Source organism: Alosa alosa, chromosome 15 (genome assembly GCF_017589495.1).
Source record: "Alosa alosa isolate M-15738 ecotype Scorff River chromosome 15, AALO_Geno_1.1, whole genome shotgun sequence".
Classification (NCBI taxonomy): Eukaryota; Metazoa; Chordata; class Actinopteri; order Clupeiformes; family Clupeidae; genus Alosa; species Alosa alosa.
Window position 1 is genome coordinate 16,771,416 of NC_063203.1, and position 27,273 is coordinate 16,798,688.

Genomic DNA, 27,273 nt, shown 5'->3' on the forward strand with positions numbered 1-27,273 from the left:
ACTCTTTACTCATGCTCTTACAGTAACCCAGCCGTTTAGGTTGTTTCCTGTGTGCACTAAGAGTTTTAGGACACTGAAAATGTACTGAATCCACAGAGTGATGTGTATATGTTGACATGTCTATTGGTAGTGGATATCTGATATAAACTTTGGTCCTGTGTGATTTCATTTTTCTTTATCACCTCTGTGACAGGTAGTGTAAAAGAAAACAACTCACAAGTTTAATTTACTTTTACATTTTTTTTTAATTTGTTTTGAAGACTTTATTGACAGCATATGTTTTTGCCTGTTGCCACACACAGTGTAGCTATACTTTCCTTCAGGAGTTTGCATAGACTTTCATACCTAAATACACCAGCCATCACTTGATAGGTATTATACAAGTTGTAGAACCATAACACAGAAAGGTGCATAATGTTAGATGTTGCATGCTTGCAACAACATTCAACTTAGGGGAGTACCTTATCCTGATTCATAACTGTTCCTCCTGTCATTTAATCTATACCACAGTTACAGCTGTCAAATTACATGGTCCCTAGAAAGGCACAACACTCTCTCATACAGTCCTTCTTTGAAAATAAAGAGGAGAATCTTGAGAAATTTCATTGAAGAATCACAAATGGATAAAAAACACAAATTCAATCACGGTAAGTTTGCTTATACTCGGCCGTCTTGTTTTAAACATGTGATTTCACTCAACAGATTCAGCAGCAAAGTTGGTCCTGCAATGGAATGTCAAAATTCCCATAATGTATGGCTTCGGCAAGTATTTTCTTTTGAAGTAAGGTGACATGCCTCATTGAATTAGGGAGAGATAGCTATGGTTATCCATCTTGGCACTTAGAAAGAGGGTAAAAGAGATTAAATAATGTAAGGTGGAATGGACGATTGATCTTCAGGCTTGCCAGAAGGGTGTAACCATCTTGGAAATGAGGAGGAATGCTGAGAGCTCAGAGTGTAATGGGGTCTCTTCACACTACATTCCCATCCTGATGCTTTGGATGATCTGGAAAATTGCTGTGGAAAAGAAGACACACATTAGAGAAAGAGACCACAGCAAACATACTCTGTGCTCCTGTGAGCAAAAAGCCAATCTTGTCATAAAATATCTGCAATAATTAAAAATAGCAGACCTTTTTTTTTTTAGTATTGTGCCCATATAGTATAATGTATTTTATTCCTGACAGAGTATAATGTAATGTTACTATTGTATTATCTGAAAGGAAAAAAAAACGGCTTCTGCTGTACAACTATGGACAATATATCTGTTTTTGGCCAAATGCTCTAAAACAGTCTTTGATCAACTTTAAGATTGACGGTGCTCCCACACTTCACAGGACTGCCCACTAAATAGCCACGTAGAACTGTTTACAAATTGAGCTAATCAAGCCTATTCTAGTTCGAACAAAGGTCAAGGGTTAGAGGAAAGATAGATAGAAAAAGACGAACTTTGATCATTTCCACTGTCATACCGATCTGTATGCTAACGTTATGTTCACCAACGTCAGATCATTTAATTACATAAACTGATTATTGTCATTGGTGTTCTGCCTATCCCAAATAAATGTATGAGCATAAACCGATGGAATAATTAATTTACAGTATTTCTTTTTCTTTTCTTTTTTTACTTAACTTCAAGCATTACTGTATAATTTTAGCGACTTACCTGATCCACAGACGACAAATATGAATAATGCAAGAAGCCATGGTCCCACTGCCACTTTTTCGTCTTGAGCCCTCTGTAAAAAAGAATAAACAAATCACATTTAAGGATAATATGAACAGAAAACGTCAGACTTAGGCACCTATGCAGAGCAACTAGGCTAGTTGTTAGCCTAGCCATTTCACGTAGTGAAGTTATCTCTACCAAAGCCTTAAACATTTACATGATTTAAAAAATAAAAAACTTATGACATACCATTTCCGACATAAAACGGATAATTGATTAAAGGTAAATTGCAAGTTGGGAACCATAGGGTACTTTAATTCGAGAGGCTGTGGAAAAAAGGATGTGATGCTGATTCGAACGTGAACGACAAACATTTACAGATTTTTGATGAACACCAAACCTAAAAGCATAGGAATAAGCATTATTTCAGGTAACGTAAGGCTATTTGTCGACGGTCGAAATTAAAGGTGTATTAATTGAACAGCTAACGTTAAGTTAACTTTAGCTGGCTAGTAGATAACGTTGACTACTCCACGTCGCTTTCGAAGATTTAAAGACTTACCGTAGATTTCACCACATTTCCTCTTTGCGTGATGTTTTTGCTGTGTTTTTCGTTGGCCATGCGTATTCTCTGTTTGGCGACCATATTGCAATGTTTATGTGGCGATCTTTTTGTGATCTGAAAGATGGCAATCCCGAATGACTTCTGAAGACTTGTTCTTCGATTGATGAAGTTCCCTCAGAGATGTCTACGTACACACTAACTCAGCTCCACCCACTTACTCGATTCCGTGGTCGTGGCGAATAGAGATGGCTTTTCAACCTATATGCTTTCAAATCCAGTTTAAAAAGAACTTAAAACTTTAAACTTGTTATATGAGTATTAATTATATACACATGTCTAATATCTGTGGGGGAAAATCTATCTATACGTTGTGTGAAAGACTGAACCTTTTCGTTTCAACACAATCCAAGGAGCCCGGTTTTAAAACTTAATTGTTTTATATCAACATCAGTTGCATTTACATAAACCTTAATCACTAAACCGTTTATAATTAATTTAATCAGTTTATTAAATGTACTCGTCAGCACTTATAATGCATACGTGTGCCTTTAGGATAGTCACGTGACTATTTACGCATTTCCTTTCCAGATGTCTTTTTCCGCTAAATCATGGCGCCTCCCTTACCTCTTCTCGCAGGTGCGTTCATTCATTTAGCAGTAAATACTGCTACAGCAGTCTCAAAGTGTATTATCAAGCAGGTTTTCGCAAGGCTTTAGATCAGCACTAACATTGTTAAGTAATCTGAACGCGATATTACTATTGGAGACCCCAGTAATTTAATTTAGAGATTAGTCAGTGGTCGTCAGATGGTGCAGTGAACATAAGCTAGCCCACAAATACAACACACAACCCATAGGTAATTAGCTAGCTCACGTTTAAATATCATGACATTTTTAATTATGCATTCGCATTTGGACCTTATTTGTCTGTTGCACAGCGTTTTATACGCAAACTATTAATAATGGTTGTTTCAAGGTGTCCGATGCACCATAGCAGTGTTCGGAATAGCTGGCCATGATAGCATGCTGTAACATGATGTTCCCCTCTTACAGTCCGTGGCTCGGACGGGACTACTTTGCTGCAAGGGCCGCCGAAATGTGCGGAGTATCCTGCTTTCCAGAGGTATATGTTCCAAGGTTCCCAAACTGTCCTTATTTCAGTGTCGGTTGTAGCAGTAGCCGCTGTCAGGATACATAGGGAGATGTGGCTGTTACTCGAGGGGTAACGTGGTTTCTGTTTTGCAGGGACGCTCGTTCAAGTAAGTTCGTGACTTTCAGCAAAGATGGATCACTGTTCAGCTGGTGCAACAATGACAAGTAAGGCATATTAACATTTCACCAGGACTTGTTGGCTAGTGTTTAGAATGTTTTAAATCAGACATGTTCCTTGTAGGGTCAGTGTTGTGAAGACTTCAGATGGATCCTCTGTTCAGGATTTTGATCTACCCAAGGCATCATTTTTGGAGTTTTCTCCACAGAATAAAGTGCTTGCCACATGGCAACAATATACAAGTGAGTGTTTACAAAGCCAAATAATGCCCCAAACCATACCTTGCCTGTATGTATTTAAACACCAATATCAGGAATGAATTCAACAGTAGAGCAATTTTGAATATCAGATTCATTGTCATGAACTATTTCTATGTGTATGACAAGACTGACTTGACTGTGGAATAACATAAGGTCTTGCCTCTATTTTAAGAAACACAGGACAACCCACAGGGAGACCCTAACCTGCAATTATGGGACCTACAGACTGGGAAGTGCATCAAAGCTTTCTATCAGAAAAAACTGCAGGGATGGTGAGTTGTTTTATGGATTATATACTTATGAGTCCCATATGTGCTACTTTCAAGATCATGAAACATCCCTGAGTATTAGGCAACAACAACAGAAGCCTACACTTGACATCCAGTATTTCATGTAATCCATGGTTTCGTTTGTTGGAGTAAGTTGAATAATTTAAAGAACTGATAATGTTATGGTAACATGCATGTCACTTTTTAAAGATATTGTTTTGTTGCTGTTTTATTCTTCTTAATAGTGCCATCATGAATTATGGCATCATGAATTTCACACATGAAGTTCCTAACGAAAAAATAAAGTTCTTTTGAATTTGAATTTGAATTGAATCAGGTGTCCAAGTTGGGCTGATGATGAGAGCATAGCAGTCAGAAATGTTAACAATGAGCTTCACTTCTTTGAAGAGAACAACTTTGGTAAGTGGTATCTCGTATTGTTTGTCATAACATGGCGAATCATATTTCCTCCTTTGTTGTCTTAATGTTATTTGTTATTTCCTTTGCAGAAACCATTGCCAACAAACTTCATTTACAGAAGGTTTCAGAATTTGCTTTGTCTCCAGGATGCAAGCCTAACAAAGTAAGTAGTCATTTATAATTGCTCCATTAATAATTTCTGCATAAAAAGTTCTTCTTTTGTCTGTTTTCTTTAAGTGGTAAACATGGATTCATGCTTCTCTAGGTTGCTGTTTATGTCCCTGGGAGCAAGGGTGGTCCTTCTTTTGTTCGGCTTTACCAGTACCCAAACTTTGGAGGGCCAACCTCTGCTCTTGCAAATAAGAGTTTCTTTAAGGCAGATAGAGTGGTGATGCTCTGGAACAAAAAGGGTATGTCAGAGTCTTGTCTCTAGAGTTCTGTGAGGGTTTTGTGCATTTATTTGAACTAAAAAAAAAACATGTGTTGTTGTGTTGAATTGGCCTCTTTTCATGAAGAAAAAAGACTACGAATGGAGGCTTGAAACAATCTCCCTGTCTCTTCTTAGCCTCTGCTCTTCTGGTGACTGCAAGTACAGAGGTGGATAAAACTGGAGCCTCCTACTACGGAGAGCAAACCCTACATTATTTGGCCACCAATGGAGAGAGTGCAGTGGTGCAACTACGTAAGAGTTTATTTCCCCGTCCTTTCCATTTTGTGATGATTTGGACTGTAGTTTAATTTTTAAGCATTGATCATTGTGCAAACACTGTGCCTGACTTCCATTTTGGTCTCTTCCTTGAGCAGCAAAGAATGGGCCTATCTATGACGTGGCGTGGAGTCCAAACTCTACTGAATTCTGTGCTGTGTATGGCTTCATGCCTGCCAAGGCCACAGTGTTCAACCTCAAGTGTGACCCGGTCTTCGATTTTGGCACGGGCCCTCGCAACGCGGTCTACTACAGCCCCCAGGCCCACATCCTGGTCCTGGCTGGTTTCGGAAACTTGCAGGGTCACATGGAGGTGTGGGACATCAAGAAGTACAAGCAGGTTTCCAAGCCACAGGCTGCCGACGCCACATTCTTCTCCTGGTGTCCCGACGGGGAACACATCGTCACTGCCACCTGCTCCCCGCGGCTGCGTGTGGGCAACGGCTACAAGATCTGGCACTACACTGGCACAGTACTTTACAAGGAGGACACAGCGGCTGGACAGGAGCTGTGGGAGGTGCAGTGGCAGCCCTTCCCAGCTGGCACTTTCCCAGAGAAGCCAATTAAGTACCAGGCCGCACCAAGTGAGTTGGGCAGCACAGAGGCCAAGCCGACTCAAGCCTACCGGCCGCCAGCCCTCCGTAACAAACCTGTAACTGCTTCCTCCAAACTGGTGAGTGTCAGCCAAAACAACGATTTGTGATTGTCACATTAGCACTTTTTCAGTGGCCCGTCTTACGAATACAGTGTTCAGTGAAGACGGTCAGACCAGAAGAAGAAGTTTTGTTTGCTAGAATCTCAAGTCATTCAATATTTATAAGTTAATGCAGAGGCAAACATGTTTATTTTGAGTTCAGCAATCTGTCATTACACATACATACATGCATACATACATACATACATAAAGGTACATACATACATGCATACATACAGGTACATGCATACAGGTACATTCATACATGCATGCATATGTGATGCCATGAAGCAGTATGAGATACAATACACACCACCATAGGTGCCACAGACACCACACATCAGTATATATGGGTGATATTTTGGAGGACTAATTATTTTCTCTATCAGCATGAGGAAGAGCCACCACAAAACATGAGGCCAGGAGCTGCAGGTGTGCAGCAAATGTCTAAATCAGCCCTAAAGAACCAGAAGAAACGAGAAGCTAAGAAAGCATCCAAGCAGGTACACATTCCTCTCACCAGTATTGTTTTATGTAATAGCACAAACAGAATTTTACAGACGGAACAGGTTTGGATAGAGATCATTTAAAGGAGAATTCCGGCCTTGAGAAACAGATCTATGTGAAAATTGGCCGGAATGCTCCTTTAAGCCAGAAAGGATCTCTTGCTGCAGTGGTTCTGTGGGGTTTTCATCATCGTCTTTTGATTGTTTTCAGCAGGAGAAGGCTGATGTGCCACAAACAGAGCCTGAGCCCACTCCCACCCCAGCCAATCCGGCTCCTGCGTCTGTGTCCTCAGGGGACCATGAGCTTGACAAGAAGATCAAAAATGTTAAAAAGGTGAGTAAATGCAACACAGTTGTATGATATATTTAGTAGGTGTGTATTTATGTGTAAGGATTGGCATTAATAATCGAACATTTACCAGATATGTAAACCTGATGGTTCAACACACTGCTGTGTTCTAGGCTACTAGTCAGAGACCTGAAACTGCACATAAGTTGGTTATAGCACCATTAAAGGAGAAATCCGGACGATTTTTACATGGATCTTGATCGCTAGATGTCACCGAGTACTGTCGATAGGAAAAATAACAACCAAAATCGGTGCTACCGGACTGGAGTAGCTGCAGCTAATGGCCAGAACTCCCATTGTGCATTATCTAAACGTGCCTTTTTTGCCTCTTAACAGACTCAAAATGTAATTTAAAAAGTCCTTACATGACAAAACGATGCATTTTCTACTCATTTGCTGTGAAGAAACCGTTTGAATTCAAAGTTTGTACGGACGTTTGTAGGGACGTTTGGAAAAAAAATAGGCATCAAAACCTCTTTGCATACAGGTCGATGCATTTATGTCTGCATAGCTTGTGCAGACTATGAAAAGCATAATAATTGTTTTAGTTTCCCTCCCAAATGTGGTGGGGTGTTATTGCACTACCAGATTGAAGAGCCTGGCTATTTCTGTAGTAATGGTGAAATAAAACATCCAAATGACACTAAATGATAATTCTGCCTTCGCCAACTATATGATTTGATTGTTTGAAACAGATCCACAGTTACAGATCCACCATGTTGTCTCTGTTATGAATGTTTCCCTTGCTGAATTGTGTGGGTTTTTTTCTCTACAGAAATTGAAGGCAATAGAAGAATTAAAGGAACAACAAGCATCTGGTAAACCTCTACAGAAAAATCAGGTAAGAATTCAGTTACAGGGTTACCTGAAGAATTGACCATTGTGTATACAGGATATATAGTGCAATTCACTATAGACAAAAAGGCAAGGCAGTTTTAATAGTATGGCACATTTTTGCCAGCAGTTGTGGTGAGGTGTGCCATTTAAAACCTTGATAAGACCAGTTTTAGTGCTGATTGTCACAGAAGGCATTAGTGATGTTAAGAAGGTGTTTAGTTGATTTAAAAAGTTAGGGGTAAAAGGTTAAAAAGGTAAGGGGGTAAAAACTTAGGTGTTCAAGCCACATGAGTATGAGTTGAGATTATATACTGTTTTTTTTAAGAACATCACCGCCTTTATCAAGCTGTGTTCTTTTCCTTTGTAACCGGTGGTTCCAGATGGTGAGTTATTTGTTAATGGGGAGGATATGTTTGATCTGGTTATGTAGGGTCAAAAGTATGGTCTAGAATCTGTGTTGACCCTTGTACATGGCATGCAGTTAGGTGGAAAGTGTCAAGCAGTGCAGATCTCATCCAATTGTTTTCTGGATTATCCACATGCACATTCAGATCCCCTGATATGATAAGACAGTCAAACTCTAAGCAGGTAACGGACAACAGTTTGCCTAGCTCTTCAAGACAAGCTTTATCTTACTGTTTTGGAGGCCTGTAGATAGTCAGCAACTACAAATGACAAATCTGACGGGAACACTTAATGATGGCACATAGGTATTCAAATGATGCAAAGTCACCAAATGTTGATTGTTTGCACTGATGAAAAAGATGCTTTGAATATTCCTCCACCTCTCTTATTTGTTCTGGTTGTAGGCCTACCCATAAAATTGAAAGTTGGGGAAGCTTATTACAGTAGTACTACTATTTGCATGATCCAATGATGTTTCCCTTACAAGTCAAAAAACAAGTTCATGTGTACAGATGTGTAATTAATAAAAAAAAATTACTTGCTTGACGAGATATCATATTCAGAAGCTCCAGCTTTAATATATGTTCCTTCATAAATTGATGTAGAGCCCACAACTACTAAACTGAAAGGGGGAAACATTGAGTTAATATCAGTTGAGAATTCTGATAGAAAAAGCCTGACATCTGACATCGATACATGTTATGTTGATCTGTGAGTTTTGGGGAAACTTTGAGTTTAATGTGCTTCTGTGCTACCTCTTTATCCTTTTTGGCTTCTATGAAAAGGAATGTTCTGATAGTTTACCTTTTTTCCTCATAGATTGACAAAATGCAAAAGGAGGCCCAGCTGTTGAAGGAGCTAGAAGACCTTGAACTTGGATTGTGAATTATAGACGTTTATCGGACATAGGAATTTTAAGCACTTGTCATTTTGTCATGTCAACGATGAACAAATGTAAGGAATACACATTGCAGCTAACAACCTGTTGCCTTTAACATATTGAGGCCTATTTGCAAATTCATAAAACTTAAGGCATTATTGCTATGCAATGTTCTGTACAGGTGATAAGGGCAGTGATGTCTGTATTTTTTTTTTTTTTTTTTTGCAGTACTTTTTCTTATGGTTGAAACTGACAAGTAATGCTATACCCATTTGAAATGTACTCAAACTTTTATTTTTAAAAATCTTGATGGCTATAATGAATTTCAATTTCCCTGTTTTTTTTTATTTCTTTCTTTTCTGCCAATGTTGTTTAGGTTGGAAGTTGCCCTTGATTTGGGATGTGTTGCACCCACATACAAAAATAAATATTTTGAAAAACCTGATGGTTTCTTTCTACTTCTGCTAATTTATTAGGTGAATTTGTCTAAACGGTATGAGAGTATGATGATAACAGGTTAGTATAACATAACCATTTTGTAGGAAGATAGTAGCTCTGTATTCAAATTTCAAATAATTCTCATTGAGAATTAATTGCAGTAATATTCAGAAGTGAAGTATGTTCTTTTGACTGCTTTCTGGTCTCTGAAACAGATTTTCATGGCTAGATGATTCCCATTTAGACTGCATTATTTACTCAACCAGAAGAGAAACAAAGCCGGGGCTTTTCCTGTTCAGAGCAGCCTGCATTACCCAATATTTCAGTTTTGAAAAGGAATGAAGAGTGCTTCGTTTTTGTGGAATATACAACTGGTAATGAAAATACAAAGCGTATTTGTGTTGTGGTTCTTACCCTGGCCCCTGTTACAATTATATTTCACCTGATCTCACTGCTGCAATTGTAAATGTCCATCATCTAAATTTGTTCCTAAAATATATGGTGAAGAAGCAGACGTCATATGAAGTCCACGCTATGTCTAGCAGACAGTAAAAGAAACGATCTAGTCTGTCAAATAGTATAAGACTACAAATATTCTGTTAAAACTACATTTCAATGTAGGCCTTCTTGTGATGAAATAATAGCACAACCAGTAGTTAGCCCATTTGTACTAGTGATTATTGAGCTCCGGACAATAAGGTTTTATTTATGAACTTATTAATAAAAACAGTTCCTATATAAAAGAACAGATAATAGTTAGTTGGGTATGTAATCACCTATTTACTATTCACGTTTCATGATTTTATGATGAAAGGTCAGTGTCGCGTGCTTGTGACGTCTCCGGATATGACACAGGAAATACATTACTCAGACGATTTCTTATGTCGTTCTATTCACATTGTTGTTAGCAAGCTTGTCTATTTTCACATCAGTTTAAGTGAAGCGTTCGCCATGAACTGACTTCTGTGGATACTTATAAAAGGACATTTTCATAACGAAATTCAAGGTTTGAAAATACCTCTTCCTTCTATCAATACACTGCCCATCTATAACTAACCTGTGGTAAAATCACACTTGATTCACAAACGAAGTAACTAGCTTTAGAGAATAATTGCATGTCAGCCGGTTAGGTAACGCTAGCTAGCAGAGAAAGCTAACTAGCATAACCAGAATACCAAACGTTATTTGATTTAAGCGATATTAATATGTTGGCTAGGGCAAGGTGTTAATCTACAAAAATCACTTTAAATAAATTGGGCGCTACTATGTTTAGGTTGTTTTCATGAGATATCTCGGTAAACCATTGAGCTATTCAGTGATAGTCAAAGGTTCTTTTGGCTAAATTTGTTTGCAAAGATAATGGTAGCCAACGTTAGTGGTGACTGAAAACGTACGTGAACAGTTATCAGTTACCGTTAGCCTAGCTAGCACGTAACCTAATATTCTCTCGGTCAGATTTAGGCCTTCAGTTTTATGAACGACATCTAGCTTTGACTTGTTAGCTGTGGCTTGGCTATGTTAACTCTGCCGTTTAATCAAACAGTTCACAAATTGGTAACACTAAAACTAAAGTTGGTTATTAAAGGTAACGTTGCTCTGCAGACATTTGCCATGAAAGGCCTGGAAGTTAGAATTTGTCAGATTGTCTGTCGTGATTAGGGGAGGATTCAGCAGAGATAATGCGTACAAGTCTCTGAGCGGACAGTTGCTTGTTATTAAGTTAATGAATAGCTAGAATTTGACATTAATATGTGCCCAATCTTCCTTACGTTACGTCAGGAGTGAACTCAATAGTATGTTAAGGACATAAGTGAAATTCAAGTGTTCCAAGCACATGATCTCAATTGCTGTGACTTAATTTAGCCACATTAGCGAGCATTAATTTCAGTTTTTTAGGACATGCATTTGTAAATGCAAGTTAACTAACGTCTCTTAACGTTATAAGCTACTGAAAATAAGTCAATAGCTTTATTGCTAGCTATCTTTCTATGATGAGGTAAGGACAGGCCAACCAGCACACAAAGGTATATTGGCGATTGTTTATATACTGTAGCACTGGTAAGAAAACAGATGTACTCTTTAAAGTTGTTCTCTGTCAGATATATTACATTGCATCAGGTTTCCTTTCACTGCTAACTCAAAACGTGTTCTTGGTGATAATAAAATACTGAAAATATGTAAAGCCAACAGTTATACAGGATCTGTATCCCGCTGAGTAGTTTCCAGTTTCATGCTTTGCTAGCAGGTGAGGAAGCTAGCGTCACCTCGCCCGCTTAGCATCCGTGCATTTAGTGACGCAGTTGTCTGTAATGCTACTTCACGGCAAGGACAGGCATCTGTGATTCTGCAGGACCGCTTCAAACCATGGTGCATATTTCGTTTCGTTGCAGACTACATGTGTGTTTGAGGTCTAGATAAGTGGCCGCTGACATAATTCTGGCACGTTGTACTTCTAGACATTAATGTTAGCTGATTGTCCTTCGTGCTCTAGCCAGTCATAACATTTCATGTTCTAGCTGTCTTTCATCGTAGGATTTGAGGATATCATCTGGTTACCGGTACGTTAATTGACAGCTGTCTCAGCTGTCAAATGTGCGGTTGCAAAACGGGTTTATGCACCGGCTCTGTACTGTCGCATGTAGAAATTGTTTGACTATTTGAATGGGAAAAAATCTTGTACATTAGGAAACGCCTTTTTTGGCGCATTACTGCGATTCCCATGTTGCACAATCAATGTAATTTGTGTCTGATGGTGTGTTTCAGGAAAAACTATTCGGACTGGCTGATATTAAGAAGGTATCTCAAACACTGGACCGACTCGTAAGTGAATCGTTTTGTATTTCATGTCAATGTTCGCAGCAGACAAAAGACTGCTGCAGCTGTCAGCGTACTTTGGGCGATATCGTTACATTCATCATGCATGTTAGCTGTACCTTTTCTTTCAATACAAGCTATGTATTTCCATGCATTTAATTAACGTCCTCTTCTTTTTAATCTTAGAACCTGGTAGACTTGAATGGGTACGGAGACCGTAGATACATTGGTAAGGTTAACTAGGACTATTTTTGTGCATTGCTTGGAAAAGATTGCGGAGCTTGATGGTAATCCGAACCTTCATGTTCTGACATTTTCTAGATCCAGCACAAATAGCCAAGCCTTTTGGTGACTCCATTATGCCTGTGAAAAAGAAGAGAAAGTCCTCTGGCTCAGATGACTCTGGTCTTAGAAAGTGTAAAATAACCAGGTACATTTTTGAATGCTGTGGTTTATGATATGTTTCATAACAGAGCACATTTATTCATGAGATGCTAGCCACAGTAGTAGGCCCACTTCATTGGTATTGCTTTGTTTTGCAAAGTTTGTGCATACATTGTGTGAGTGGGCATTGACATTTAATGGTGTTTGATACAGGTGAGAAAACATAGGATGAAACAATATTCCTGGCTCAGACACTCGTGAATCATTATCCTGATTGTCTTCAAATTATCACTTTGCTTTTTCCAAATTTATCCTCAGTTACTGCAGAACTCAAACGTCAAGTAGACTGATAAACACAGAGGATCAGTTCTCCAATAAGAAGTGCCTCGCCTGGTTTTATGAATATACAGGTAATTTGCAGACCCACAACACTCAGAGGTTAAACAAGGAATGAAGTATCAATTTAAGACGTGTATCTTAACAGTCTTACAAATATAACTGTCTTAGACAAGGCTTATATTTTGGTGTAATAAGACTTAACCCCTTGTTAATGGTGTCTGTTTCTCTAACTGTCCATGTCTTGTAATCAATTCCTTTCATAGGTTCTGATGAAGTTGTGGGACCAGAGGGAATGGAGAAATTTTGTGAAGATATTGGTGTGGAGCCAGAGAATGTGAGCCCCATATAAATTCTCTATATGGGAAAGAAATGATACAAGTCTGTCATGGACATGCTGTCAGGCATTACTACTACTAGTGGTACTATAACTTGTACTATAATAAAATGATATAGTTTATTATATAGCACATTTTGGCAAGAGCTGAAGGTGCCATGACTAATGCATACCAACAGCATAACATGCATAATAACAGTATATTCAACAAAACAAATAAGCAGAAAATAAGTAATATTGATCATACATATATTGTATTTCAACCAAATTCTCACCTTTATTTTTCTGAGTGGGACATCAAGCCTTGATGTCCCACTCAGAAAAATAAAGGACTTTTAACATTACTTCAGACGTGCCTCGGACCCTCTCTCTGCTCTCTACTTGTATTCCTCTGGACATCGATGAGCACCTGAAGTTTCACTGTCTACCCACAGACGCAACTCTACCCCCCTCTCTCTCTCTCTCTCTGCACAAATTCTCACATTATTGGAACATTTGTGTGCATAACTTGTCATCACTGCCTTGCAGATTGTTATGTTGGTGCTGGCTTGGAAGCTAGAAGCAGAAAATATGGGTTTCTTCACTAAAGAGGAGTGGCTGAAGGGGATGACCTCACTGCAGTAAGTGCCCGTCTGTGTTCTTTCTGTTGGGGTATAAGTCAGTGTGCATGTAATTCTCAATGCATGTAATTCTCATAACGCCTGCTTTCGTTCTCTCTTCATCACAGGTGTGACTGTACAGAGAGGCTACAAGGCAAGCTGGACTACTTGAGGTCTCAGCTTAACGACAGTACAGTGTTCAGGCACATCTACAGATATGCCTTTGATTTTGCTAGGGTGAGGACTCACCAGTGGTTATTATTCACTATTCTAAAACTGATAGTTCTGGTCCTTGATTGTGATTGGCGGAATCACGACCGATGCCGTTGTAAAATGCAGCATAAACATACACCTTGGCGGCATTTTGTTCTATATTACTGCACTACCATGACCTGATACAAAAGTCAAAGTAGCTGCGTCTCGACGTTTCTTGGCAACCATTCAGAGGAAATATATTTCTTGGCGGAAGAATTATTATCTAGGAATAAGTCATTATATTTCTAGTTGCTGTGCCTTTACTTTATGAAACTCTGCTAGCGTGTTGTGCCTAACAACGCCCCTTAGCTGTTGTAGAATCTGTGTAACCTACGGCCTCTCGGGGCTTATTGCTTAATTCGCTGTGTTTTTAGAAGTGACTTACTGTGATTTGCTGTGTTCAGACTGTCAGATTTCAGACTGATTTCTGTGCATGACTAGCCTGGGTGTTCCCATGCTGCCTTGCGCGCGATTTGATTCACGCTGCTAAGGCAGCCTGGAGACCATGGAGCAAATTTTCGCCTGAGATAGGGAACCAATCACAGAACGGGGGAATACAAGTCGATGATGAGCTATGCACAGACTCATTTGATGGACATCCGTGGCACCCAATAAACGGATCTGGGCATTTTTTTCAAATACGAGAAAATGAACGTTTGGTTCCCAGACCACGTCTCATTGAGAAGTGGTGGCGCTAGCCAGGCTAGTGCATGACCAGTTGGAATCCGATCTTACACAGCAAGTACAACAGCAAAAAATCACTCCTCCAAACTACCTTTGTGTATTCTATTCAAATACCACTTTTTGGAAATCTGGTGTGATTGGTGTGATTGCTCTGATGACATTTCAAGTGTTTTTTTGTTTTGTTTTGTTTTTCTCCATCTGTGACATTAAGCTCATGTGTGCATCACACATGCAGGAAACATGCTAGTTTGGTGGTGGGGAAAAACATTAATGTTAAAAGTATTGCGAGGGATCGCAAAACATATTGCGAGGGAATGCAACGGGAGCTCTAAAAATAAATGTCCACCTCCTAAAAAGATAATTCCTACCATGGTCCTTCGGGGGGCTCTGTAACATTACCATTACCTTGGTTTCCAGATTCACTACTTTGTTTCACTTCATGAACAGAATCTGACCTCTCACGATTAGGAAATGTTTCCAACCCTAGCATCGTAACTGGGTTACACTTTGGTTAGGGTAGATTTCAAAGTTAACGCAATAACATTTGATCAGGAATTCCTAACATTTCTTTCTACTTTTGCCTAACCTTTTAAAACTGATAATAAACAGCATTGGCAGCCAGGAAACATTGTAATATAATTAGGCCTACCTTTGCTGTACATAAATGTACACATTCTGACTACTTTTTTGATATTTACAGATGTTGCTACTAACGTATACCACAGCCCCACTTTTGATTCTGAAACCAATGTCATTCCCTCTAGTTGCTATTTGGCCAGGCACCCTGGCGGCGGAGGGAAACGTTAGTGTATTGTCAGATGTCAGACTAGTATCTCAGTGAAACGAAAATAAACTGAGATACTAGCGGACATACTAGGAGATACCATAATTAACACATTACCATATGTTAATTAATTTCATTTTCCTTTATGTTTATTTGCGTAATGTCAACATTAGCCTGCATTTAATCATCACGTTGGCAACCATTGAGGATACAACACAGATGGACACAGATTGTGAATTTGGATTTGTACTGACCGTGTGAACCTAGTCATAATATATGCTTTCCTCCCTTTGTTCAGTAGAGAATTATTCACATTGTCAACAGAAAAGATGTTGTGTTGCTGCATGCTTTAGAATGCCAATATACGTGTACTCTCAAACTTTCCTTTTGTCTTCATCTCTGCTTCCGTTCTGCAGGACAAAGACCAGAGGAGCCTGGATATGGACACAGCGAAATCAATGCTAGCTTTACTCTTAGGAAGGACGTGGCCCTTATTCCCAGTCTTTCATCAGTTCTTGGAGGTATGTGGTATTCACAACCAAGAGGCCCACAACATCCGTAGTGAACGGCTTTTTGAAAATGTCTACACGTCCCATATTAGAATCTGTACCGACTTGGTTGCTGGTATGTTTGCCGGTGGTTAGGGTGTGATTGCATTAAAATAATTTTGTCGTCTTTTGTGCTTTACATGAAAATAATTGTGTCTTTTATTGTACTCCTCAGCAGTCTAAGTATAAAGTCATGAACAAGGACCAGTGGTACAATGTCCTAGAGTTCAGTCGCACTGTCAACGCAGACCTCAGTAACTATGATGAGGACGGGGCCTGTAAGTGTCCGATACTTCTCATTATCATTTCATCAGTCTATTCTCTCTGTCAGTCCCTTGATCACTGACACTTAAAGGATTTATTTCAAGTTTTCATATTGATTATTCATCACTCGCTTACTCGCAAGTACAAATCCTTTTCAATTGATTTTTTCATAATCCCCATAAGTGATTAGTGGTGGTGTAGACGACAGGAGCAACTTCATGACGGCTAGATAAGGAATTTGGGAGATTGTTATTGGGGCTGTCATAATGTCATCATGAAATCCATCTTTACATTTGTTTTTGTGATTTGATCCATGATCTCCTTGACAAAATAATTGCATACAATAGTAATTAGGTGGAGAGACTGTAACCATAACAATAACCTAAACATGGTCAAAAGTATGCAAAAAGAACAAACTTAAAACTTAAAATACACAACTTAAAATATAAACAAAAGATTAATTCATTCATGCCAGCAGCATATTATGGCTGTCCTAAAGGTCTTTTGTCAAATGAGCCTTCCATATGATGGTCTGGATTGTGGATTGGTCTTTAACCCAGTTGTTGTTTTGACCTCGCCCTAGGGCCTGTGCTGTTGGATGAGTTTGTGGAATGGCAGAAGGCTCGGTCGGCATTATAGCAGAGGCTGGAGCGTGCCAAGCGAGGAGAAGAAGCACACAGGAGGGTGTTCTCCCTCTCTTCCAAAAAACAAAAAAAACAAACAAACAAATAAGTAACTTAAGTAAAACACACAGCACGCACCCCCACAGGTCACCTCTGTCTCAGTGGAAGGTGAGTGGGAAATATGCTCTTAAGAGACTTCTTCAGTGTTCAATAAAAAAAAGTTCAATACAGGAAGAAGGACTAACAGCTATTTTTCGTATGTCTTGCATATTGTTGCAATGGTTACATAGCCAGTGTTGTAAGATCTGCTGGGGAATTTCTTTGTTTCTGTAATATTTTTTTTTTTTTTTTTTTTTTTTGAGTCTTACATTGTTTATAGTGTTTTCAAAGGAAAATAAAGAAGTAAATTGTATCAACGTCTTTCTTTATTGACACAGTGGGACAATATGTGTACAAAAATCTTAGAATTAGGATATTACACTACAGTTTTAAAGGCACAGTCATGGATTTTACATGATTTCTAGCCCATAAAATTTTTGGTCACATTCAGCCATCATCTCCTTATGACCGCTAGCTGCCCATTCCGTGATTACACCGTGAAAAAAAAACGGTCTCTGTTGGCCCAGGCTCTGAAAACTGGAAACAAACAGTTTCAAACATCGGGGCAGCCTGCCCCCAAACAAAAACTAAACTCTGAAATACTGAAGGTAGGGGTGAGCCACCTTTAATGTGTTTCATTTGGTCCTTGATTAAAATAAAATGTACATTTTGTTTGCACAAAAGCATCTGCTAATGAATGTAAACATAACCACAAACAAACGCAACTTCCTGTGAAATACCGGACTGTGCCTTTAAGATGATGAACAACTTTTTAAAACATGGAAGAAATTTGACACATTTAAAATCAAATATTTTGTTATATAAAATATTTTAAAGTAATTCTACAATAAATGTTATTTATTAAAATGTAATTAAATGTTATTTTGCTAGCCTTAATTATAATAATTTACACAAAACTGATTTTTGCTCTCCATATCCAAAAAGCAGATAATTGAAATTACACAGCTGCTATTAGAGTAGAGTTGAATGGGAAGGCATTGGCTCTCATGTCTAATAGACTACATGCACAAAATACTCTGTTTCCGGTGGAGCCAGGTGTGTTTGAACCTGCCGCCAGTGTCTACACGGACCCGGTTGGGTGTTGCACTAGGGAATCCGTATGTTACGATGAAGAAGGATTTATGCGTTTGTTAAAATTGTTACAATTAGGCAAACAAGATATTCAGTGTCGTAGTGAAGATATAAGGAGCATAATATAACAGATGATGTCGTTACAACACAGTTACGTTACATGAACGTACGGAAAAAACCCTTTCGTGCACCTAGTCTATTGAATGTGCTGCCTGTCACTAATGGATCCCTCCTCCTCACTTGAGTGGGCAAGTTCGGACTCCTGGTCTGACTGCACCTGTGGGCCTGTGTTTGTGCTGAGGGCTGGTGTCTCCACAGAGCTCATGATGGCGTTTAGGCGGATCAGGGACCTTGTCCTTTGCTTTGGCTGGGGCACTCTGTCAATGTCCTCCCCCTCTGGGTCTCTGATGTGACTGTAATGTTCGCCATCTTCGTTATAGTTGTAGAGCTTGATCACTCTGCTCCGTCTCGCTGTCGGCCTTGGTGCCACTGGGGCCTTCGGCTGGAGATCAGTCTCTGTAGGTTCCTGGTCTGCGTTGGCTGGAATTACACTGTTGGAGCCAGTCTCTGGGTCCCCCTGTTGGAGATCAGTCTCGGGAGGTTCCTGTTGGAGATCAGTCTCTGGAGGTTCTGGTTGGAGATCAGTCTCTGTAGGTTCCTGGTCTGTGTTGGCTGGAATTACACTGTTGGAGCCAGTCTCTGGGTCCCCCTGTTGGAGATCAGTCTCGGGAGGTTCCTGTTGGAGATCAGTCTCAGGAGTTTCCTGGTCTACGCTAACTGGAATTGCACTGTTGGAGTCAACTACGTTGTCACAGCCCTTCGGGGGTGTGCTGTCCTCTGGCTGCTCCCGCTTTGAACGGAAGCTCCGCGGAGCCTTGGCAGGGGGAGAGGGTGTTGTGATAGGGGCATCACCATCCCCAAAGCTGGTGAATCCAGAGGGGCTTGTTTCCATGGAGATTTGGTCAGTGTTGTCCCCTGAGGTTCTGCGTCTCTCGCCTCTTTTAAGACGTAAACGTGACTTTGTTTTCTGCAGGCAAGTAATGACATGGGACCTGCTAAATGCACCAAGGGCAAACCCTCCAAGAAAGGTCACCAACACAGATGACGTCACAGCAGCTACAAAGTGACTGTGAGAAACTGTGTCTTGTGAATCAACCGTCAGTTCTCTGGGTAGCCTTGATTTAGGCATGGGATTCTGACAGGTACCCAGTGCTAGAACTCTGTATGGGAACAGGACTCTCTCATGACTGTCCTCTTTGAAACAGTAATAAAGGCCACTGTGGCGGCAGCTAATGTTCACTATAGTCAGACTTCCATTGCAGTGGCATTTCATGCCACTGTAGCTGTGGCAGGAGTTTCTGCTCGTCAGCCATCCAACAGGAGTCTTCCAATACTTAATCATTCCTGTGTGATAAAGTAGGGGGTGTATAGTTGTTCATTAGAATATATGTTCTCATGCAGATTCATAGAGTGCAAAACCTATCATTATGAGCTCCTTCCATCAAGATTATTTTTGCTGTACCCAAGTACAGGATAGGCAAAAGACTCAAGATAACACTGTGAAGGTATTTGACAAGGCCCTCTAGTGGTCGACTTGTATCTTACCTCCATGATACTTGTCCCTGCACGGAATCATCAGAGATTGCCCTGGAGCCCCAGTAAGTGTGACCGTTTTATGGACCCTCAGAGGTGCTATTTCCCTCCGCAGGGTTCCGATGCCCTGACACAGCACGGTGTCAGTCAGCCATGCAGGACCCTCACCCGCCTGCCCAGATCCACAGCCGCACCTCAGAGGGTTGCCATGGAGATGCAGGTTGACTCCCCGCTCCCAGAAAAACGTAACCATGGTGTCATGGAGCTCCTCCAGACGGTTAGAACTTAAATCAACAGTCTGTTAGGGAACAGGATATAGTTTGTGTTATGTATTGTTCATGCTTCTGTGTAGTCTCAGAATCTGTGATCTTACTGGATGTCAATCTTGTGGTGGTAAAGATACAGACATATTCTAGTATTAACTGGAGTCATTAATTGCTTGTGTCTGCCACTGACAAGTCAAATGTTTTTTTCACTTGTGCAACCCCTATTATTACATTTTGTATTTTTTCAAACATTATCTTTAGTCAATTCATTAGTCAAAGATCAATTCCCCATTACTTAATCTGCCAATGTTCAATTTTCATTACCCTCAGATTTTCATGGTTTTGAAATGTTCCAGCCGCCAAAATGGATATCTCATTGTCCTCCAGTTGCAGTGTCTTTAGGTCTGTGCAACGATTGAGATCTCCAGTCAGCAGCTGATAAAGCTGATTTGTTCCCAGTGACAACGTGTTTAACCCAGATAGTAAGTTAACAGCTGAAATTATAATACAATTGAATTTTTATTTAAATATAGTAGAGAGATAACAATATACATTTTGTGTAAATCATTACTTCAACTCACACTTGTCAAAGTACAAAACATCAATCATGTAGGCCTACTCAACACCAGGGTTTAAGTTGGAAGTGCAATCACATATATTCCCTGTTAATCAACATGGTGTCATAGAAAGCTGTAATAAAATAACAGTAATACCAAATCAAGTCATGTCTTACCATCTGGAACAGTACGAAGGTTGTTGTTCTGAAGCCATAAGACCTTCAAGTTTGCCAGGTCATTAAATGCCATTTTATGGATCCAGTGTAGCTGGTTATGTCTCAAATCAAGCACTTTGAGGTCCCTTAGCCCCTGAAACATCTCCTCAGTCACAACAGCAAGTGTGTTACTACTGAGATTCAGCTCCTTCAATCCAAGCAGGCTGGACAAAGCCCCACCATCAATCTTTCCAAGGGAATTGTGACTAAGGATGAGCTGGGTGACACGACATAAGTCGTGTGTGAAGTCAAACCACTTGATTTCAGTGATGTTATTATAACTCAGATCCAGGGCTTTCATCTGAGAGGGCAGACCAGAGGGCACAGACCCAAGTCTCAGTCCTGAGCAGTTTACTCGCAGCCTGTGGTTGGTTGTGTTCTCACCAGGTTTTTGTGGAAAGTTCCATTCACAGAGGGGGGAATGGACTGGCCAGTGCAATTTGGTCACTCATCCACCAAGGCCCAGAGAGTAACATGAACTTCAACACTTTAAAGGTTATCTCCATTATATCCTAAGAAACAAAACTGTATTGTGACTGAAAATGAATAGCCAAATCCCATTATATTCATTAATGGACAAAATGATACTAAACATAGGTTAGAGGGGGAATGGACTGGCCAGTGTAATTTGGTCACTCATCCACCAAGGCCCAGAGAGTAACATGAACTTCACCACTTTAAAGGGACACCAGGCAAGCCTGATGCTTTTTCTCTACGAAACTCCCCCTCGCTCGGTCTGAAGCTCTTTTCCTTTTCTTTGCATCTTCTTTGCAGTCATGTAACCATATACCGACTTAAAAAGATGATTAATTAACACAAAAACGTTGCCTGGTGTCCCTTTAAAGGTTATCTCCATTATATCCTAAGAAACAAAACTGTATTGTGACTGAAAATGAATAGCCAAATCCCATTATATTCATTAATGGACAAAATGATACTAAACATAGGTTTAATGTGGATTAGAGTGAATGATCAATATCGGTAAGCACGCCCTTTTCAGTTATACTTGTACAATTCCAATATGGACATTTCATTGAAATGATTGAAATGCTGTATTTACCTACCAGTGGTTTATATTCAATCTTTTCCCCTCACAAACTGAAGTGGATATCATGTAGGTGGAACACAGCAAATGCCTGCATCTCATCCACTGCCGTTTACCCCTTTGTTATAGTGTAAAGTACAGTGTGCACATGACTAGGGGTATGACAGTTCTCATGTGTCTGTTAATGCTCTTCTCAGAGTTTAAAGATTAACCCCCCAGGAAACAAACAGCCAGAAATCTCACACTACAGTTCTGATGATGCATACCTGTCATCCAATAAGAGTTTTTTTTTTTTTTCTGAAAGGAGCACATAAAATATATTTATTTTATTTCTTGAGGGTTCCCGAACATTTCATCATGAATAATCTTTTCCTATGAGGAAAAGTAAATCAATTAATACATTATGTGTGACTTAAAACATTCCAGCTTTAGTTGTTTGTTTCAGCATTTACAGAAGCCTGTCTTTTTTGAAGACATATTTCTGTTCAGTTGTTTAATGTACCACAGGTGGCGGTGGTGATAGCTGGATGTAGTCTTGAACACCACGACGAAGCAGCGATATAGGTTAGTCATTTAATGAGCAGTAGATGTCGCTGTTTATTTGTTTTCCACATTCAACATGCAGAAGCCATATAACGCCATTTATGTGTCCAAATGTTCCCCGATTTGTGGGGCTGGGGGAAGATGAGAATGCTGAAATATTCCACACCGATTGTAGCGATTGTTTATAACCTTTTGTATTGAGCCAGTTATTTACGAACAAAAACATTGTTTTTAGTTTTTTTGTAAGCTAGGCATATGGTCTCACACAACTGTTATCAGTAGAAAATAGCTGTAGCCTAAATGACAGGTCACAGGTCATAACGGAATAGCCATTAGCCACAAGTCACAAGTCTGGGTAGGCCTAATGTACCATTGCTTGCAAAGCCTGCTTGTTTTATATTTGCTGAATACCGTAGCCTATCCAAACATAGGCTACATTAATTTGTCTATCTTGGCAGATAGCATACGGCAAAGTCTGTACAGGCTACTGTTAAGCAGTTGACTAAATCATTCTGACTCAGGTTGGAAGCCTAAAGAACACATTAACTTTTGTAGAAGATTAAATAGCCAACTTTATTATCTCTGTTGGAATTATGATTTCAGTTGCAGATTACTTGTTTGTCAGACTGCTGACTGCAGGCGCTATCACTGTCCTGAACATTTCCTTTCTGTTTTGCAGCGTGTGCGTGAGAGGCGCGTGCACGCCGCTCACATTCCTGCCAGCAGGGCGCGTTCCCTAGGGTGAGGGGCAAGAGAGGAGGCAGCAGGGACACTTTTGTTGTCATGGCAATGCACAGTGTTTTTTCCTCCACTGATACAGACACTGCACACAGGTTTTCCACATTTGTTGTACACAAATGTATATATACATGTTTTAAGAACATGTGAGAAAGGACAGTTAATGATAAAAATGTCTTCAATTATTTTAATGATGTGACGATGAGATGATCGGTCGCCAAGGCGACAACAATATGCGTTTTCGATGGGATGAAGTCATTGTTACGCTGATAGTTGCTATAGTTACATCCTAGGGAGGGCGCTGCGGAGGGTTGGTCTACGTAATATGACGCATGGCGGGGGCGTGCCCGCGGTGCGCGCTGCGCAAGGCTGCTTGTTGTTCCCGCAGAGAGGCAAGAAGATGGCGGCCGTGTCAAGCGGAGGTGCTGCTGGGTCCGCTGCGGCCGGGATTACGCACCCTAGCCGACCGGCCGCAGGTATTAACGCCCAGAACCGAGCACAGCCATCACCCGGGGTCAACCACCCCAGTAGACCCTCCCCGGCAACGGGGTGCATCACCAACCCTGGCCACCCTGGCAGCAGGCCCCCCCCAGCCCGAGTGGGCTACTACGAAATCGAGCGGACCATCGGCAAGGGGAATTTCGCTGTCGTTAAACTAGCAACACATGTCATCACAAAAGCTAAGGTAAGACAACATATAAAGCGTTAAAGAGGACAATCATATCCAAGTTGTCATCGCTGTGTAGGCATCCACGTCTGATTGTCGGGCCGAGATGGTGTCTCTTCTTAGGCTGAAGATCGGGCCTTCGGGCTCTATAGAGCGGTTATGGCTAACCCTCTTGGTCGCTTTGCGTAGTGCGGGGGTGTATACGCGGAATACGGAAAATAGTATGCTGACTAACACTAAACCTTATGTTTTTAAACCATGTTTTAACGTTACAAAAATTGTGGAAGATGAGGTGACATGTCTGCGCAAAGGACTGAGAGAAAGATAGCGCCTAGGAGAAGAGAAGAGAGGGTTAGCTAGCATAGACGAGTCCGGTTCCAGCGTCAGTAGAAACGCCACGGCTTGCTCATTTTTTATCTTGGTCCATGGTTATTTCTGAGAGATATTTGTTCAATTTATGTTTGTTAATCGGTGCTCTATCAATGGCAAGCAAACAATTGCCTTTAACAGATCATGAATAATAAAATGAAAGTGTTTTAGTGATTCGACTTGAGATCCCGCAAGAAGTGGTTTCGTTAAGAGGACAGGACGTTTAGATTGCTAGCTAGCTAGCTGGTTGGTTGTGGTTCTTGGTATCAAAATGACAAACATTGCATATAATTGTCTATACAGTTTGATTTGATCGACTTAGCCAGAACACATTTTCATTTTATAGAGTTAATGCTTGGGTCAGCGTTTCTTTTACCATTTGGCACGGGACTTGTTTTACTGTGTTTATGCGTGCGTGAGTGTGTTTGTGCGTTTAGGGGACTGGGGGTCGTGAGGTGTCGTGTTGTTAGTGTATTTAACGTATCTAACTACAAAGTAAATATGGCATTCTATCCTGTACTCATTTGACTACATAGTCAGTAACCTTTGACAAGAAAAAAATGCTTGTAAGCATCTCCTCCGTATTGACGTCTACACATTTTATTATGCGTGATTTTTGCATAGTGTGGGCGTCTTGTAGGCAGATGCTCTCTGATGGCAGAGGACTCGTGCACCGTAAGTAGCTAGAGGTCTCCTCTATCAATATTTTGTTTTCTCCTCTTCTGCAGATACGTTCACACACTCAGACCACATGATAAAAGAACACAGCTGATGCCTTATGACTGTCAGCTTATTTTTCATGACCCAGAAGCAACGTAACACAAGTGTATAAGCCTGTATGCTTCTTACCATAATTGACTGGTGGCTCATTGGAGGTCAGTTGGGAGGACTCTTAGGCCATAAGCCAGTTTAACTAAGCCGGCAGATCTTCTATCTCATAAGACCTTGGAACTCTCAGGTATTGGAAGGCAGACAGTTGGATACCTGTATTTAAGGTCTCTTCTAGAATGTGTGTGTGTGTGTGTTTTTTTTTTTTGGTGGTGGGGGGGGTGGTGATTCTGGGGAAATGCTTTGCTCCAATGAAGGGATGCCTGACATGTGACCTATGTATTGATGGTGCTTCCTGGTCAGAGGTGTTTGCGAACAGCACATCAATTAATGCCTTATGTGGAGCATCGGTGGCGGTTATGGCCATGCTAGTGTTATGAAAGCGCTTGATTGCGTGGCTGGGAAAGAGGTAGGGACGTGATGTCCTGAGCAAACATCTGCATGGCTCTTCCATCACCTGACACTGCTGTGAAGAGAGAGAGAGAGAGAGAGAGAGAGAGAGAGAGAGAGAGAGTGTCAGAGAGAGAGAGAGAGAGAGAGAGAGAGAGAGAGAGAGAGAGAGAGAGAGAGAGAGAGAGAGAGAGAGAGAGAGAGAGAGAGAGAGAGAGAGAGAGAGAGAGAGAGAGAGAGAGAGAGAGAGAGAGAGAGAGAGAGAGAGAGAGAGAGAGAGAGAGAGAGAGAGAGAGAGAGAGAGAGAGAGAGAGAGTGTCAGTCAGTCCTGCCAGGTGCACAAACGTAAGCCAGGAGCAGACAGCGGAAAGTAAAAGTGAGAAGACAAAGGCACAATCACCGTCATTGCTTATTGAACGGATGGGAGTCTGAAACTAGACTTAAAAGATAGCGAAACATTTTTAAACTATTTGTTTGTGAGGGAATATAGGCTACAGCACTACTTTAATTTTATTAAAGTAGTCTGTTGAATTTATTGTTCACTTTAAAAGTTTTGAATAAGCAAACAGGGAAGGACACATAGATATTTGGCTACTTGAGAGGTAATATTAGTATTTTAGCCTTGATAGTTGTGTGTTGAATTTGGTCAGCAATGTTGTCATTTGTCTGCGTTAGTGGACAGTGAACTGTTGATAAATCAATGGGCTACTGTAGAGGTACGATGGGAAGGTGATAGTTTAATTGGAGGTCATTGGCAAAGAGGGCATCAGACTTATTCGCTGCAATGGAAACCCTCCATTACATAATCTTGCCACCATTCCACATGCTCGAATAGCATAGCCAGCTAAGCAATAACTATGCTACACAGACCATGCAAACAACAACAGATTGATATGTGGCGCTCACTGGAAATACACACTGAAATATATTAATATAGATGGATAGATAGCTAGAGATGAAAACTTGGTGTTTTTGTTTTGTTTTGGTGTTTTGCTCATTCACTGATTTAGGCCAAGTGCCTTCGTAGACGGGCCCTTGTCTACGATCCACTGGAGTCTATTGGAGACTGTCACCAACGACCACCCTTCCTCCCGTGCTTTTGAGAGAAGACTGTGATTGATGTCAGGGTCACTGGAAGCACACAGTTTGGAGGATTTCACCAAAACATTATTTAAAGGCCTTAGTGATCCAGTCAACAATTCAGTTGACACATTTCGTGCAGTGGTGATATTTGCTCAGGGTACAAAAAGCAGTGATGACATGACACCATAATCTTATAACCAAGGTTCAGTTACACACAGATTTCTACTGTAGATACATTTACTGGATAGAACTGGGCAAAGCTTATGCACCAATGCATTGGTACATTTCTATAGTCCTGGTCTAGACTTGCACAAACCAGACATAAGACCATTAAGCTTATTACTCTTAGGGTGTCTTATAACTTTATATTAGTGATATTAGCTCACATACGCACACACACACACACACACACACACACACACACACACACTCCCACACACAAACTTACAGTAATAATGTTGAGCAATAAGGAGTATGACCTATACCCTGTTGTTTTGCACACAAGCCAACCTCATAGCAGCACTTGTGTGAATAAAAGGCCGATGTTTCCTCATCCATTCAAGCGCATCCAAAGTCCTACCAAGGACGCCTTGTGCAATTGAAGTGTCATTTCATGCTCGTGCTGGCTGAGTGATGCGATGTAGGCATGGGACTGCTCCTCGTAAATCGCCTCAACAGGGGAAGGCGTTGAGCTCTACTGCTGTTGATACCGATGAGGGGGACCTTGATCGGCACTATTTTTATTTCTTCCCAGACTCAAGTGTTTCTCACATTCTTGTTTCTCTTTGATCTGGAAAACAATAGATAGGCATCAATTCCTCACAAGTTGCCTGAAGGTATTTGTCGCGTTTGTCTTTGCAGGGCTTCACCTGGCTTAAATGCAGCTCTCTCTA

At 40.6% G+C, this 27,273-nt stretch overlaps 5 protein-coding genes across 11 annotated transcripts in view; 3 read left to right on the top strand and 2 right to left on the bottom strand.

Annotated features, from left to right (window-relative positions):
• Positions 1-225: 225 nt before the first annotated feature.
• serp1 (stress-associated endoplasmic reticulum protein 1) lies at positions 226-2,462 on the bottom strand. Its single transcript, XM_048265375.1, has 3 exons — positions 2,232-2,462; positions 1,667-1,739; positions 226-1,017 (listed from the first exon to the last, which is right to left on the bottom strand). The coding sequence occupies exons 1-3, from the start codon at positions 2,313-2,315 to the stop codon at positions 977-979; spliced, it is 198 nt and encodes a 65-aa protein (XP_048121332.1). The 5' UTR covers positions 2,316-2,462; the 3' UTR covers positions 226-976.
• Positions 2,463-2,789: 327 nt separating this feature from the next.
• eif2a (eukaryotic translation initiation factor 2A) lies at positions 2,790-9,274 on the top strand. Of its 2 annotated transcripts, none has more exons than XM_048265374.1 (14): positions 2,790-2,870; positions 3,287-3,356; positions 3,479-3,550; positions 3,627-3,745; positions 3,936-4,035; positions 4,370-4,452; positions 4,542-4,615; positions 4,718-4,862; positions 5,018-5,134; positions 5,257-5,831; positions 6,242-6,355; positions 6,573-6,692; positions 7,483-7,548; positions 8,769-9,274. In XM_048265374.1, exons 1-14 carry the CDS (start codon positions 2,843-2,845, stop codon positions 8,832-8,834), a joined length of 1,749 nt encoding a protein of 582 aa, XP_048121331.1. In that variant the 5' UTR covers positions 2,790-2,842; the 3' UTR covers positions 8,835-9,274. The 2 variants fall into 2 exon arrangements, with proteins under 2 accessions (XP_048121331.1, XP_048121330.1); XM_048265373.1 differs by having other exon boundaries at positions 2,791-2,870; positions 6,570-6,692.
• An 872-nt stretch (positions 9,275-10,146) lies between these two features.
• On the top strand, positions 10,147-17,307 carry dcun1d5 (DCN1, defective in cullin neddylation 1, domain containing 5 (S. cerevisiae)). Of its 4 annotated transcripts, none has more exons than XM_048265288.1 (11): positions 10,147-10,273; positions 12,031-12,087; positions 12,268-12,310; positions 12,403-12,511; positions 12,784-12,875; positions 13,068-13,138; positions 13,667-13,758; positions 13,866-13,974; positions 15,877-15,981; positions 16,184-16,286; positions 16,856-17,307. In XM_048265288.1, exons 4-11 carry the CDS (start codon positions 12,441-12,443, stop codon positions 16,909-16,911), a joined length of 699 nt encoding a protein of 232 aa, XP_048121245.1. In that variant the 5' UTR covers positions 10,147-10,273; positions 12,031-12,087; positions 12,268-12,310; positions 12,403-12,440; the 3' UTR covers positions 16,912-17,307. The 4 variants fall into 4 exon arrangements, with proteins under 4 accessions (XP_048121245.1, XP_048121244.1, XP_048121246.1 ...); XM_048265287.1 differs by lacking the exon at positions 10,147-10,273 and adding an exon at positions 11,614-11,634; XM_048265289.1 differs by lacking the exon at positions 10,147-10,273 and adding an exon at positions 11,692-11,825.
• LOC125308722 lies at positions 17,224-21,864 on the bottom strand. Of its 3 annotated transcripts, XM_048265283.1 has the most exons (7): positions 21,782-21,864; positions 21,555-21,579; positions 21,322-21,392; positions 20,679-21,132; positions 20,270-20,439; positions 19,692-19,977; positions 17,224-19,490 (listed from the first exon to the last, which is right to left on the bottom strand). In XM_048265283.1, exons 2-7 carry the CDS (start codon positions 21,571-21,573, stop codon positions 18,283-18,285), a joined length of 2,208 nt encoding a protein of 735 aa, XP_048121240.1. In that variant the 5' UTR covers positions 21,574-21,579; positions 21,782-21,864; the 3' UTR covers positions 17,224-18,282. The 3 variants fall into 3 exon arrangements, with proteins under 3 accessions (XP_048121240.1, XP_048121241.1, XP_048121242.1); XM_048265284.1 differs by lacking the exons at positions 21,322-21,392; positions 21,555-21,579 and having other exon boundaries at positions 20,679-21,229; positions 21,782-21,854; XM_048265285.1 differs by lacking the exons at positions 21,322-21,392; positions 21,555-21,579 and having other exon boundaries at positions 20,679-21,229; positions 21,778-21,819.
• A 1,487-nt stretch (positions 21,865-23,351) lies between these two features.
• sik3 (SIK family kinase 3) overlaps positions 23,352-27,273 on the top strand; it is a 37,855-nt gene continuing 33,933 nt past the window's right edge. The window contains 2 exon segments of the mRNA XM_048264339.1: positions 23,352-23,728; positions 24,704-24,754. Of these exon segments, the coding sequence (XP_048120296.1) occupies positions 23,369-23,728; positions 24,704-24,754 (411 nt within the window). The 5' untranslated portion in view covers positions 23,352-23,368.

What these genes read in the sequence shown, in the direction of transcription:
- serp1 (XM_048265375.1), bottom strand. Translation starts at nt 2,315, where the DNA reads ATGGTCGCCAAACAGAGAATACGCATGGCCAACGAAAAACACAGCAAA. An exon ending in GAAATGTGGTGAAATCTACG is followed by an intron (nt 1,740 to 2,231) that starts GTAAGTCTTTAA and finishes TCTTTTTTACAG; the next exon opens with AGGGCTCAAGACGAAAAAGT. An exon ending in ATTTGTCGTCTGTGGATCAG is followed by an intron (nt 1,018 to 1,666) that starts GTAAGTCGCTAA and finishes TCTTTTCCACAG; the next exon opens with CAATTTTCCAGATCATCCAA.
- eif2a (XM_048265373.1), top strand. Translation starts at nt 2,843, where the DNA reads ATGGCGCCTCCCTTACCTCTTCTCGCAG. An exon ending in CTTTGAAGAGAACAACTTTG is followed by an intron (nt 4,453 to 4,541) that starts GTAAGTGGTATC and finishes TTTCCTTTGCAG; the next exon opens with AAACCATTGCCAACAAACTT. An exon ending in AGATCAAAAATGTTAAAAAG is followed by an intron (nt 6,693 to 7,482) that starts GTGAGTAAATGC and finishes TTTTCTCTACAG; the next exon opens with AAATTGAAGGCAATAGAAGA.
- dcun1d5 (XM_048265287.1), top strand. An exon ending in CGGAGACCGTAGATACATTG is followed by an intron (nt 12,311 to 12,402) that starts GTAAGGTTAACT and finishes GACATTTTCTAG; the next exon opens with ATCCAGCACAAATAGCCAAG. An exon ending in CTATGATGAGGACGGGGCCT is followed by an intron (nt 16,287 to 16,855) that starts GTAAGTGTCCGA and finishes ACCTCGCCCTAG; the next exon opens with GGCCTGTGCTGTTGGATGAG.
- LOC125308722 (XM_048265283.1), bottom strand. An exon ending in CCTTCGTACTGTTCCAGATG is followed by an intron (nt 20,440 to 20,678) that starts GTAAGACATGAC and finishes TTATAATTTCAG; the next exon opens with CTGTTAACTTACTATCTGGG. An exon ending in CAGGGACAAGTATCATGGAG is followed by an intron (nt 19,491 to 19,691) that starts GTAAGATACAAG and finishes TTTATCACACAG; the next exon opens with GAATGATTAAGTATTGGAAG.